This window comes from Candoia aspera, chromosome 8 (genome assembly GCF_035149785.1).
Source record: "Candoia aspera isolate rCanAsp1 chromosome 8, rCanAsp1.hap2, whole genome shotgun sequence".
Lineage (NCBI taxonomy): Eukaryota > Metazoa > Chordata > Lepidosauria > Squamata > Boidae > Candoia > Candoia aspera.
Window position 1 is genome coordinate 15,736,741 of NC_086160.1, and position 13,996 is coordinate 15,750,736.

General features: G+C 36.6%; 1 protein-coding gene across 1 annotated transcript in view; it reads right to left on the reverse strand.

The window, feature by feature from the left end:
• Positions 1–1,524: 1,524 nt before the first annotated feature.
• Positions 1,525–13,996, reverse strand: part of NFXL1 (nuclear transcription factor, X-box binding like 1) — a 45,076-nt gene continuing 32,604 nt past the window's right edge. The window contains exons 17-22 of the mRNA XM_063309657.1: positions 13,195–13,361; positions 12,044–12,113; positions 11,508–11,612; positions 6,957–7,043; positions 4,273–4,326; positions 1,525–2,535 (exon numbers count right to left, since the gene is read on the reverse strand). Of these exons, the coding sequence (XP_063165727.1) occupies positions 2,362–2,535; positions 4,273–4,326; positions 6,957–7,043; positions 11,508–11,612; positions 12,044–12,113; positions 13,195–13,361 (657 nt within the window). The 3' untranslated portion in view covers positions 1,525–2,361. The remainder of the gene's footprint in view (positions 2,536–4,272; positions 4,327–6,956; positions 7,044–11,507; positions 11,613–12,043; positions 12,114–13,194; positions 13,362–13,996) is intronic.

Here is a 13,996-nt window from a genome sequence, read left to right on the forward strand (position 1 = left end):
GTATTTAAACCCACCTGCAGGAAAAAAAAATTGGCCAATGACTCAGTTCAAGGTAAGGAAATCCTTCTCAAACTCAGTCACATCTGAAATCCCAACTCATCACTACTTCTACTCCTAATTTCCAAGCTTCCACTAGGCATTCTTTACTCCAACTCTACTAATTAAACATTAGAAGCATTTTCATCATTATGAAAATGATGAAAACAGATTTTACTGGATGCTACTCTGTATTACATTCCCATTGCTATGTTCTGTTGCCCTCTGCACAGCCCTCAGAACTCGTAAATTATGTTCCCTTTCTTTATTCATATCTAATAGTGGCAAATAATTTTGACACTTTTTATACTTGTGTCCACTCCTATTAGTTTCCTTCAGCTGAATAGCCAAAACATTAATCTCTTCTAGATATGGTACATTATGTACTTACATGCCGGAGAAACAAATGCATTAATGAGAGTACTGAAATAGCTAAACGTTTATCCAGCTATTTGCCAAGAAATTTCACCAACATTCAATCTGAGACAACACTGAGCTACTTCAACACATAATACACAAAGATAAAATCTGTTCTGCTACTGGTTTTCATATAATTACCTGTGAACATAGATTTTATAATAGTAAGATAATAAAAAAAAAGACTAACATACATGAGAATGAAATGTAATCTGCATAGGGACGGAGACCTGTGGCCTTCCAGACATTCATGATCTTCAATTCCCAACAGGCTCTCCAACATGAACAATAAAAGGACTGCTGGAAGCTGTAGTTCAATGAAATCTAGAAGACAACAAGCTTCCCGCTCGTGACCTTAAATAATAGAAATGTCATGTAGCTATGAAGTAAATTAAGGAGCTGATTTTCTAAAATATAAAACTGCAGGAAGGGTCTTTTCAAAAGAATTCATTTTTTTAAAATAAGTTAAAAGCTACTCTTCACTTCCCCAAATAAATTACAGTATTTGCAGACCATTTTTCTGATATATAATCTGAAGGCTATGTGCATACATATACATATAGAGCCACTTATTAGGCCTAGATACTTTTATAATGTGTAATGTTGGTAATCTCGTCTAATCCATTGCATTAATATTTGAAAATATCACCTCTCAAAGCATCTTGAAACACTTCTACTAGCTTTTACCTAGCTTGCTTTGTCCAAGATTCAGCCAATTTTAAATGAGCATTATTTTATAGGAAACTAATAATCAGTAATATTTAATTTACTAGTTTATGAACCAAGACAGCCAGATAATCTTGTACTCACTTCACTGTGACAGTGCACTCTATAAATTATTTCAGAATTTTGAACAATAATCAAACATCTGAAAGTTTGAAGGAGGGCTGCTAACATTCTAATGTAAACATGTAGCAGGTTAGTTGAACATTTAAACAACTTTTTAAATGTTCATTTACAAGGCACGATTTTAAGAGGGTTTTTTGCATATTAACACACCTGAATCAGGTAAATCCTTTGTATGTGTGAGCGCAAACATATTGATAAAAGAGTGCCACTTTATACACAAAATAGATACAGGTAATAATTTATTTAAAGTACATTTTCTTTATGAAAACTATTTTTCAGAGGGGCAGAGATATTAGCCTTAAATACAATGATTTGGAAGTCTTTTCAGCTGAAGACAGCTATATCTAAAGAAAAAGACATTTACATTGACTACTGTGCAAATCTCCACAGAAAGGTGTCTAATATGGAAAGAGCTGCTATTTGATTATATAATTAGCAAAAATGAATCTTAGAGCACAGAATGTTTAAAGTAGATTTTAAAAAATAACAAACAACTTTCGGCACAGTATAATTAGGATTGCTGTGCAGCTTCAGGTTTTCTTTTAAGGACCTATATTAATCTAACTAAATGAAAAATTAAAATCTTAAATTCCATTTAGACAGCTGCAGCTGCTTGATCCACAAGTCAATTGGCTGAATTATCTGCGTTTCATATCAAGTGCTTTAAACCAAACACCTGCAGGGCTATGCAGGTGTACTAAAGCAACTTTAACATATAATGTTTAAATCACCAAGAGGTCATTAACACACTGCAAGATAATTAAGCACAGACAGACAACCTGAAATAAAATAATGTCAGAGAAGCAATATGTGATGAATCTTACACAGACATTTTAAAGAACTTGGCATAATTGCTTAGGATTGACAGCATGGCATGATCATCACAACATATTTTAAAGGGATTTTGAGGTAAAAACTGAGACAGGTTTTGTTTTTCTCCAGCAAACAGGGAAATTACTAAAAACCACCAATGACCATTAATTCTCAATATAGAACACAGAACATTTTAGCAATTCTTTAAATAGAAGCATGCTGAACTGTACTGAAGTAATTAAGACTTCAATTATTGTACGCTAGCAACCAGGCAATCATTAAGACAACAATTCCACATACTGGCAGCAAAATCATATTCTTATATTTTTGCCATAAAGGTTGTTCAACTTCAATCTCATCCTTTTTCCTCTTATTCTTCCGACGTCCTTTCAATCTATTCTCAAAGGCTTCCAGTTCTGCCTGGAGAAGAATAAATAAAAGATGAAAACAAATGTTAAAACTATTTTTAACAATGAAACTTACCCATTTTTTCCCCACTTGTTTCTCAAAATGGTACACTGCATGAGACACTGACTTTATGTAAATGGAATAATGCTAAGGCCTGACTTTGGTGATGCTCATTAAGGAAAGAGATGGGAGTAGTCCAACCCATCTCAAGAACGTCAGACTTGGAAGAGCGGCTCTATGACATGGAGAAGACCCACGCTTGGCCCCTACCCGTATACTGCAGCTGGAAATTCAACTGCAGTGAAACGAAATGTCTAGAGTATTCAGGTTCTTCACAGTCTTGGAATAAGCAACAGAAATCTGCAAGTTCCAGTAATTACAGCCTTCATTTTTTTTAAAAAAAACCCATTTGTGTGCTCATGGACATTAGTGTGAGAAGCTGCACGGAATGAACTCATTGAACATTTCTTCAGAGCAGTCATTTTCAAGGAGGAGCTTCAGCTCTAGAGGCAGTAGCTCCTTACTAAGAAGAACGTTATAACTTTAGCACCAGCCCATCCTTGCAGAGCCATCTTTATATGGTGCATATAAAGTTTATGGTGTATTTACATGGGATGTGCATTGAATGTTTAATGTTGCTGCAATGAGCAGCCTAAGGGGAAGGGAAAAAACAGAAGCTATGGTTTAGAATATCACAGTGCTACGGTTGATAAACATTTCATACTTCCATTAAATAAAGGCCATCTCAGGAACAAGAACTCCTGACAACTGCATTCTCAAAACCTATACATGAAGATTTTAATCAGACAAGAGTGGAGACATTAGAGAAGAAGAGTATTTCTAGATGTAATAGGCACTACAGCTTTAAAAATATAATTATGCAGTAATATTTGGCCAACACAACACACGGGCATTGCTCTTTTTCCATGATCACATATACAATACAAGTAGTATTTGGCACAATTATAAATAACACTCTTATCACAGATGAAGATCCTCTTTGTCATGCATAAAGGAAGGAACATTTGGAAGAACAGAAACTGCCAAAAGTAACCACAGCTGTTATGGAGCAGTTTTGAGAGCTGATTATCAAACCATATTTGAACACATTGGTCCAATTGCCCATATAAGCCAAAATTCTTCCAAATTCTGGCTTATCGTGATTGTGCAGTGGGCATTAGTAACTAATATTCAATCATTCCATTTGTCTCTCCCTGCCAGCAAGAGCAGCTAAGCAAATTAGGGAGCCTGACATATGTTTTGTTCAGCATTATCTCTCAGCAGGATCCCTAACTAATTATACCCAAATAAGTATGCAAGGACAAACCTTGGCGTCAGAGACTACCTTATCAGGAGGGCAACAAAACAGAGACCCCAGGTGGAAACAGTTCATACAGAACATGAAACAAACTAGACTGGCAGAAGGAGCTAAGCAGGATCAACTGAGTAAGCGCAGACCACTGATTGCTTAAGCCAGTGTTTCTCAACCTGGGCAACTTTAAGATGTGTGGACTTCAAGTCCCAGAATTCCCCAGCCAGCCTTGCTGGTTGAGGAATTCTGGGACTTGAAGTCCACACATCTTAAAGTTGCCCAGGTTGAAAAACACTGGTTTAAACACAATAAACTCATGGACTGAAGTTGGCTTGCTTAGAATTTCACAAGTTTACTTTAATCTGAAACATCTAGTTCAAAGCAAGAGCATATTAAAAATTTCTCCTACACAATGGAAATACAGTTGGAGTGTATACCTGTTGTCTTCGTTTTTCTTCTTCAATGGCAGCTCTAGCCTCTGCTTCCTTAATCTGTGTAAATACAGTATAAAACTTACTGCTTTTTGCAAAAACACTTCTGGCTTATTTATCTAAACTACAACATACCTTCATATGACACAATATTAGAAAATGGCAGTATTTTCAGCAGCCCTCTAAAGTATAGGCAGAGGACTTTCTAGCCATGCTACCCTACTTGCTTTGTGTCTTCATTAAGAAGAACAGTAAAATCTTGATTTAATGGTCAAACTGGGGGGAGCATGAGCTATTCCTGATTGTCCATTCAGTTGAAGAATGTATCACCCACAGTGACATCATCACACAAACTACACAAATTGCATCATTTGCCATCATTTTATATCATTTGCAATAATGACATCAGTACATTGGGGGGACAAATTAGGAAAGCAGCATTGTGCCAGTGTGGCAAAAGGTCTGCCCCTTCTGTACATGCTTCATGACATTGCAGGCATGTTAAAAGCGGTGAAGCTTGTATTGCAATGGCATGACGTTTTCATTGTTTTGACAAAAGTGCTGGATTTTGTGGACATCTCTGCCCACATCTATTCTGCAAGTGATATAAACATACTCCTTACAGGAATAGGGGAAGACCACCCACTCAGGTTTTGAGGGTTGTATCTGGAGCTCAGGAAATGACCCAACCTGATCTGGGTTGGTCCAGCTTAGCTGCTGAAATCAGAAGCAGCTTCAGAAACTCAGAGGTCTGACCTCCTGTTAGCTAGCATGGGGAAAAAACCGCCTCCCCAAATGACTGTCTGTCTGTCTCATGCAAAATAGGCAAAACTTAGTTTAATAAGGGAAAAAATGCCTACCTTTAATCTAGACAATGTAGAATATTCCAGCCTCACCCACATATGTGAGATGGTCCCACCCAGTCTGCATCATCCCCCTCCCAATATGACCCCCAGGGCCCCTGAATCCCTGAAGTGTGGCCCCCAGTCACCAAAAATTTGCCTGTCTCTGCTTTAAATTCTGAATTTGTTAAAAGCTGTGCTTTTTTCCCCAACAGGTAGAACGTGGTCAGGTCTGCTTGAAACAGGATTCCTATTGTGTGGAATATCCATCACAGATTTCAGAAAAATTGGCTGAAAGTGGGTTAAGTAAAGAGACCGTGTGTGTCGTGCATGTGGGGATGATTGATGATGATGATGATGATGAAGAGTCATGTCTCTTCTCTGAAGGCAGGAAGGCTGATTGTCAGGGGCAGGCGGAATATAAGAAATAAATTCATTGGTCTTTTCCTAAAATGAACCAGCCACATCTGTAAACCAGCCAAAAGAGTTCACAGATATTATATGCAACTGCTAGGAATGATAGACTGGAATTCCTGATGTAGACAAATAGCAGAACTGAGGATGTCCCAAGGTCTCTCCACTGCTGTCAAATGCTGCAACTGAGGCAAATGACAGACATCCAATCACAGATCCGAGGGCAAATGTGTTTGTATCTAGTACTCCCACTTGTCCTGTTCCCAGACTGGGTATTTTACATCAATAACTACATCTTTCCTTTCTTTTTTTTTGGCACAGGTTGCTGCACTGCCATCTGGCATGCAACATGCTAGGGCTCAGAAGCGACAAACTGGGAATGCAGCTTTGTGCCCTCACTGAGTATATTAAAATCTGTTCCAAATTACTCTGTTCGACTTTGGAAGTCAAGCTTTTTCTAATGCACAGCTTTCTTTTTTTTTTTGCATGTCATAATGCAAACACTCTTTCCTTTCAGAAATGCCTATTCATTAAATATAACTATTAAGAAAGCTATAACTTAGCTTAAGTTCTCCCTATTATTGATATGCTGCCCAGTAAAATTCCTACAGAATTATGATTTCTACATACACAGGCATATTTCACTAATACTGCCATTCTTACACTAGGGTTTTTTTCAGTATCTCTTTAGTTCCCATTAAAAATAAAGAATGAATGGCACAGAGGCTTGATTCATGCATACATGCTGGTCACCTATTGGCTGTAAGCGCAATGGGTTATACGTCATGAACACAATGCCCTGAACTCTTGTTCTGCATCATCACTGAAACTGCATGCACAGAATGGATCAGGTATATAGTTGTCAGGTGATGAAAAATACAGCTAAGCACATGCATAAACTAACAGCCAGAGTTTTGAAACTGTAACAGATACAGTCAATAAATTATTGCACTTGAAATCTAATAGATCAGACAATGCAGAATATTGAGTAAGAGCGGCCAGCACGTTTCCCAGGAAATGAAAATGTACCTCTCCTATAAAAGACTCAAGAAGCACCCCAATTTTAAAGCAATTATAGAAAGACTAGAAGAACAAGTAAGAGTTAAAAGTATTGTAACCTAACATGTGTCATGGCACATAGCATTAAAGAGCAAGACAATGGAATCTGGATTACTGTCTATTGCATTATACCAAGGCAGATCCCTCTTTAATCTAATCCTATATTGTTCTTCTGGATTGGTATTTGGCCCAGAGAGAGGTTTTTCAATCCCATCTGGAGACTTTCTGCTTTATTCACACTACGTACAAATAAACTAAATTTAACATGCAATTGCTATTTAATTGGCCTGCCCAACAACCTTGGAAAGTAATCCTGCGCTCATTTTCCCTACTCAAAATAGCAACAATACATTATAACCGCAAAGGGCAAATTACCTCAGAAGCTTTCCGTTTCATTTCTTTGCACACAGTGTCACATTCTAAGAAAAACTGGCCTTCACGAACTTTACTGCACAGAAGTTCCTAGGAGCAAAATTCAAATTAAAAAAAAACTTACTTCCCCCCTGCAAATTCTGAGTATTATAACATTACATGCTACAAAGAATGTTCAAAACAATCTAAAAAACTATTTTATTCTCACAATGAACAATGTACAAGTTGCTCTGAGTTATTTGATTAAGATGGGCAGCCATATAAATTTGCGGGAGGGAGGGAGGGAGGGAGGGAGGGAGGGAGGGAGGAAGGAAGGAAGGAAGGAAGGAGCCTATTGCATTCATCTGCTAGCTGGATGGATGTCACCATTCCTCTTCTTCTTCCTATCTCCCATATCGTTCAAAATCTGTTAGCAAGTGGGGAGATTTGGGGACCAGCAGAAGACAGAATAAAGGGAGCTGAAGATCCACCCACCCAATGCTAGATCTCTTCCCTTCCTAAATAGGGAAGATGGACTTATATCATAACATGCATGTATGACGAAGTGTTTTATGTATAAGTAGAACCCAGGCATGTGACAAATAACTAATAAACATACAGGGCAGCACTTAAGGGGAAATACAACAGGTAGTCTCCCAGGCGTTAATGGATCCAACCAGCATTCTTATGAGAAGAGGAGAACTGGAACCAATGTTAGTCCAGAATGGTTTGTTGCGCACAACAAAAAGTCACATGTAGGGGTGTAGACAGGATATGGTAAAAAGCCCTAACAGTGCAATCAAAACTCCACCTGTTTTGTGTGCAATGTTAATGTTTTTCAAAGTTAATTGAGGTGGATAGATCAATACTGTAACTCCAATTCTCTTTCAGAAATTATCTATTAACGATTGTTTGCTACACTAACTGCTGAAAAATCTATCTGCCAGTTTATATCTTGCTATATTTTAGTCTCAAAATAAGTTTTAATCCTGAAATGTACTTTCTATTATTCATATCATGATAATATGGATGCCAAAATGGTCATCAACTCTTGTTAGATTAAATTTAATTTAATTACTGCATCCATTCATCTTATTTTACCTTGCTTGTATTTTAACTGTTTGTTTGTTTTTAATATTTTGCTGCATTTTCTATTGTACTGAATGTATTGTTATGTTGTTTACTACCTGGCAATATTCTAGCAAATAGTCAACATATTAAATGCATCGCTGGCATTTAATTGGATTGTTTTAGATGGACATTCAAGTCACATTAACAGCCTATAAGGCAGAAAAAGAGTATAAATAAAAAAACAATTTCCCAAAATGAATTCCTCATCATTCTTCATTTCTTAAGTCAATATTCAATAAATATTCGAAATACTTATTATGCTAAATATTCAATAAATGTTTTCCCCTAGGAAAAATAACTCTGTGCCAGGCTGACTATTCTAGTAATAGTAATAAAAATGCCAGCCCAATTCACATATATTGATGTTCCCCAATTAACAAATGCTGAAATGGGAATAAATAACAAAATGTGACATTCCTTTCTCCTCCTTGCACGCTGAACATCAAACAAGACACCAGTTTGTTAAATCAGTTTCCCATGATACCCAAATCAGGAAACTGATATGAAAGTCTCCTATTTGTGTACACATTGGGGAAAACAGTACGCTTGAATTTATCTCTGCCCTGTGACTTTTTAGATCAGGAACACTGTATCTCAAGAAGGCTTCCCAAGCCAGTCAGTATTTAACCCCATCGTTTAACTGCATGGTTAAAAAATATTGACTTTCTTTTTCTGTATTGCTTTAGTTTTACAAATAAACTGTTGGTGTGGCAGCATCTTAAGCAGCCATCTATGCAGTAAGACTTTTCAACAAATAAGGGCACAGTAATGTACAGATTACTGCTCCAGGCCAAAGAGGGTTCTAATGGGCCACTGTTCTACATAAAATGGGTCAACGGGTCACCTACAAATCTCACTAGGTGATTTGGGGTCAGTTAGTGTCTCTCAATCATACCACCTTCACCTGGTTGCTATGTGAAAAAAATGGAGAAGGAACACTGCGTATAGAACCTGAATCTCCTGAAATATCACAAAATTAGCATACACCTTTAAATAAATAAATACATTTTCACTTGACTGTTTCTAAAGAGTGAAGGTTTTGTCTGCCTTTTCTCAAGCATAAACATTGGAATTATACAGGGCATTGGTTTATTACCCAGGCATCTGCTTGACTCTCAGAAGTGTGCTGCCTGGCCAATTTCAGAGTATCCTATTAGCATAATTAGTAGCATTCAAGGAAAAAAAAATCACAATTCTTTTGTGGGTAATTGAGCAGATATTCCAGTTGCTCTCTTGTCACCAAATGGAATTTAACCTACTGCCTTTATTCTTCTATCTGGCCAGCACGTCATCACCAATCTAAAATATCCAAATCCAGCCGTATCCAACTGATTAAATGGGGAAATTAACCATACTTAAATTTAATTCCATGCTAACTATGCCATACATATCATAGGGCTTAAAGACTGGCTTTCTATTGTTACTATCTCAAGAGCATCCACAATATGTTATCTAAGTCCTGTACTAAGTAGCCAAAAAGATACAAAGAAGAGCTTGAAGGAAGGAGTTTGGGGAATTCTCTCTAATCAAGGGTGACTACAAAAAAGAAAAAATGAAAAGCACACATAAGATTTAAAAAAAAAAAGACCCTTCTTGTAAGTTGCACTTAAATGTGTATACTGTCCAGAGTTTCTGGGAGTCGGGCAGTACATAAATATACTATATTTAACTATTTAACCACTCAGAGTCCCTCCTCGGGGGGAGATGGGCGATAGTACAAATTTGAGACATAAATAAATAAATTTAGGTCTGAACTATTAAGAATAAATGGAGCGTATATATATATATATATATATATATATATATATATATATATATTAATATTACAATATATATTTGTTTGCTCCATTTATTCTTTTACTTTTTTCCAATATAGTTTTATTATAGATTATAGTGAAATTTAACAAAAACTAAGCATAATACAATAAAAATATTCATATTAGTGATTATAGTGACCTAATTTAAAAAAAAAAAAAGGAAAAGCAGTATAGTATAAACAACTAACTGGTCTTTTAACGTATTATTAAATCTAGACAATACAGAAACGAGTTATAAAGACATTCTGAAAATCTAGATTTATTTTAAATTTAAACAACTGTTCCTTTGTAGAATAAAGACAAGTGACAATGCATGGCTTCAGAAAAAAAGTCATAAAAGGCAAAATTACTTATTCATTATATTGCTTATTTCATGTGTAATGACAACACTATAGCAGTGTTGAGACTTGCAGAATCTCTGCTGTAAAATACATTAGGAATTCATTGGTTTAACCATCATTCTTGGTCCATTTTTATGTAATCAATTATGACCTCCTGATTATTAGTCAGGAATACATATTTCCTCTCTTCACTCTGGATTAGTCATTCTTGAGCTAAACTACACTAGGTATTTCCCAGCAGAATGCCGAACTCCAAATTTAACACAATTAATTGCAGAGGATTTCTTATAATTCTACAATAACCATATTCAAGGCAATTCATCTCATTTTGGACATAATTTTTATCCAAAGTTGTTATTTGCACTACCATAACTATCAGAATTTACAGGAGAATCATTTGAGAGTTGGTACATAAATGTAACATTGTAAATTAATTTTGGTACAACCAAAATTCCTTAGAAATATCTTCAAAGTTCTTCAAAGCATTCAAAACAATTCATGAGACAGTAAAGTTCCCTCCAGTGGAAAAGGCAGTTAGACCAATTATGCCTCCCTAGAGGGGCATTCTTAGGAAGCCAACTTTATAGTATTAGACCAGCTGGATGCCCAAATCAAATTGTGTCTAAAGTAGAAGAGCTTTATACTTAACTTGATTCAATGTGCTTCAGCAGCTGTTCTGAAAAGGCAATTTAAGAAAATCTCATGCAGCCCATCTTCGCTTATGTGAATTTGGAACCACTGAATCTATGAGTTACTTTTTATACTGTGCTTTTTATTAGGACATTCACACTCGTTCTATTTACATATTTATTCTTGATCAGAATAATACAATGTACTTAAATGCTGTTACGTTCTGTTTCATTGCCTGTAGAATCTATCAAATTAATCTCTTAACAATATTATTTTTATTGCTAGTGTGTTTTGTGTTTAAGTTTTATTCTGAGTTATTGCTTACAGGCATTTGCTATGAAATTTGTGTGCGTGTGTGTGTTATTGGTAATACACACACAATAATATAAGGTATATTATTACCTTATTATTGCTTTGTTTCTAAGTCATCCCAGAATAAGTATTACATGGGCAATATACATAAACGCCTTAAATACAGTTTAATCAAATGGTAAATAAATAATGAGCTGATTTATCCTTGTGGAACAAGAGTTCCCTGTGTGACCCCCTAAAATTGCTCCAGCAAGTCCCTCAGTGCTAAATCACATTTCACCCATGAATATACATGGGATACAATAACCTTGCTTATAACAGTCTACCACATAAATATGGCTTACCTTTTTAAGTCTCTTACAAGGACAACGGACCTTAACCTTTTGATTGCAATTCTGACAACACTCGCCTGGGTGACATATCTCTTTACATCGATGACCACAAGGCAGCTGTAATACAAGAGAGAAAATATATGGGTCTGACACGAAGCCTAAATGCTTAGTATTGCTTACTTACATTAGCTGTTTATATACTTAAATTCCTTGTACTTTGAGCCAATGATGCAAAGAAATTTTCTGTACAATTTTAATGCAAAACCATTTCCACGCTAATACCAAGAAAACAATGAGGATGCATCCATGTAGTCACCTGAAGTTAAACATTACTTGAGAGTTTTCTATTCGAATCAACCCACGGTCCTTTTATTCTTCCCCATCAGCTTTTAGGATTAAAGCAAAATCACCGGATGCATTTGTCAGTGGGTATACGTGGTATAAGCACTTTAGGTTGCTTGTAAAATCTGCCGTGGCACTACTTGTCAATTTTCAATACTACATTATTCCCATAAATAGTTTTAAATGCTTTTACTTATAGGACTTACCTCTTTTGGACACTGGTTTTTGCATGAACACAGTTCTTCTTTTTCTTGCCGGTCAGCATTAGTGATTTTTCTGAAGAAAGATAAATCAATGGTCATTAAAAAAAAAGAGAGATAAAATAACCAGTAAGTCAAGCTATTTGTTGAATTTTGCCCTATTTTTGAGAGATATCGGCAAACAGATCTATGCGGAACTGAGAAAGCAGACGTAAAACAGGCAAGGATAAAGTGAGACTGAGTTTGAACAATTAAACACAGATCAAGTGATACAGTTAATGAAAATCTCATGCTACGGTATATTAGAATAAAACAAGAAGTTCTGGCACGACAAGGCAACACCTGAAACACCCAGTGTATCTCAGATACGTTTGGTAATTTGGTTGTTGATTCGAACTAGCCTGACAATTATAGACAGGATAAACTGGCCATTAACCCAGTGTGCCCAAAAACAGTGGTTCTAGTTTTCACCTTTAAACCTGTTCTTCTGGCCTTTTATGTCTAGTATGATACCTTATCTGAAACATAAGCAGCAAGCAAAAAGAAGTCAGAAAGACAGATGAGCCAGCCAGTACAATATGCTAGTGCAGTAAAATGACAGGCCCTTCTACTTTATTAGTATCTCCTAGTATATCAAGTTGTTTGACCAAGACTGAAGTAAAACCCTAAGAAATTGGTACCGCCCTCTAGCATTCCAACCAGCTTCCCCGCCAAAAAACTTTAGAACCAATTCTGAGTAGAGTCTGCTTAGGATGGGGTTGGGGGATAAGCCCTGCCTGACAGTTCCAAATAGACCTATGCGCGCACAATTTGTTTGTAAATCTCTATCATCATCATCATCATCATCATCATCATCATCATCATCATCATCATCATCTAATACAGCCGCCACTCCAGTGGACTCTGCGCAGCATACAAAATATAGTAGTAGATTGAAACAATTAAAACATAAAACAAGACAGTCCAGACTAAACACAACCATTAAAACATCCCATGGGTAAATTTGCCTCCCACCAGCAGCTTCTTGCTCTGTTTATTCAGAAGGGAAGGGAAGGGAATTGGGAGGGAAAACCTTCATCTCAGCATAGCAGTGCAGAAAACAAATAATTATAGTTTAATTACTGAAAGTTGAAACAAAAAATCCTTTAATTACGTACAAGCATTCGATGTACAGGCTTGTCAGTTTGCAGTGACACTTTATTCGGATCATTTGAGCACATGGCAAACATTCCCCAGGATGACATGGCAGAGGGCACGCATGAGAACATCCAGGTGGTCGTGGCTTGGAACATTCTTCTTCGCACTGAGAACATTTTGGACCTGCCTAGTAAAGCAGCAAAACATGAGATTAATAATTTATTTGCTTTTTGGACAATCCATTAATTTAAATTTATGTAAAGGCACTTGGTGGTCAAGCGAAAGACTCTTAATATCTTGGCTCGAAACCTAAAAATGCATATGCAGAAGCCATGTGGGCATTTGGTCTTCCTTACCTCCTCCCTGAAAGTCACTCCTAAAGAAGGATGGGTAGGGGAGCCTCCTGTGTGACCTAAGTGAATCTGCAGTTTGATAAAGATTAAGTGTGCTGAGTACCCAAAGAATGTTGCACATCAGTTTTCTGCTTGCTTTTTTCCACATTAAGCTCTCTCTTTTGTTTGAATGGCCTCCCTGGGTAGGAAGTGAGAGGGGCAAAGCACACTGAAAGGAGCACTGCTTTCAGTAGGAGATATCTTTTATCTTTTAGTTGCATGCCCCATTTTTTAAATTCACCACTAAATAGAGCTAGTCTGCATTCAAAAATTTGAAAGAGATAATTACAGTAAGAGCTGGCAAGCACAGGAGGCAAAGCAAAGAATGGTTAATGGCACAAATTTAATCCCAGGAAGGTTAAATGGTTGTGTGATTCTGACTATGACATTTAAGCATAAAGCCAATGCACCTGCATTGCTTTTTTACCCC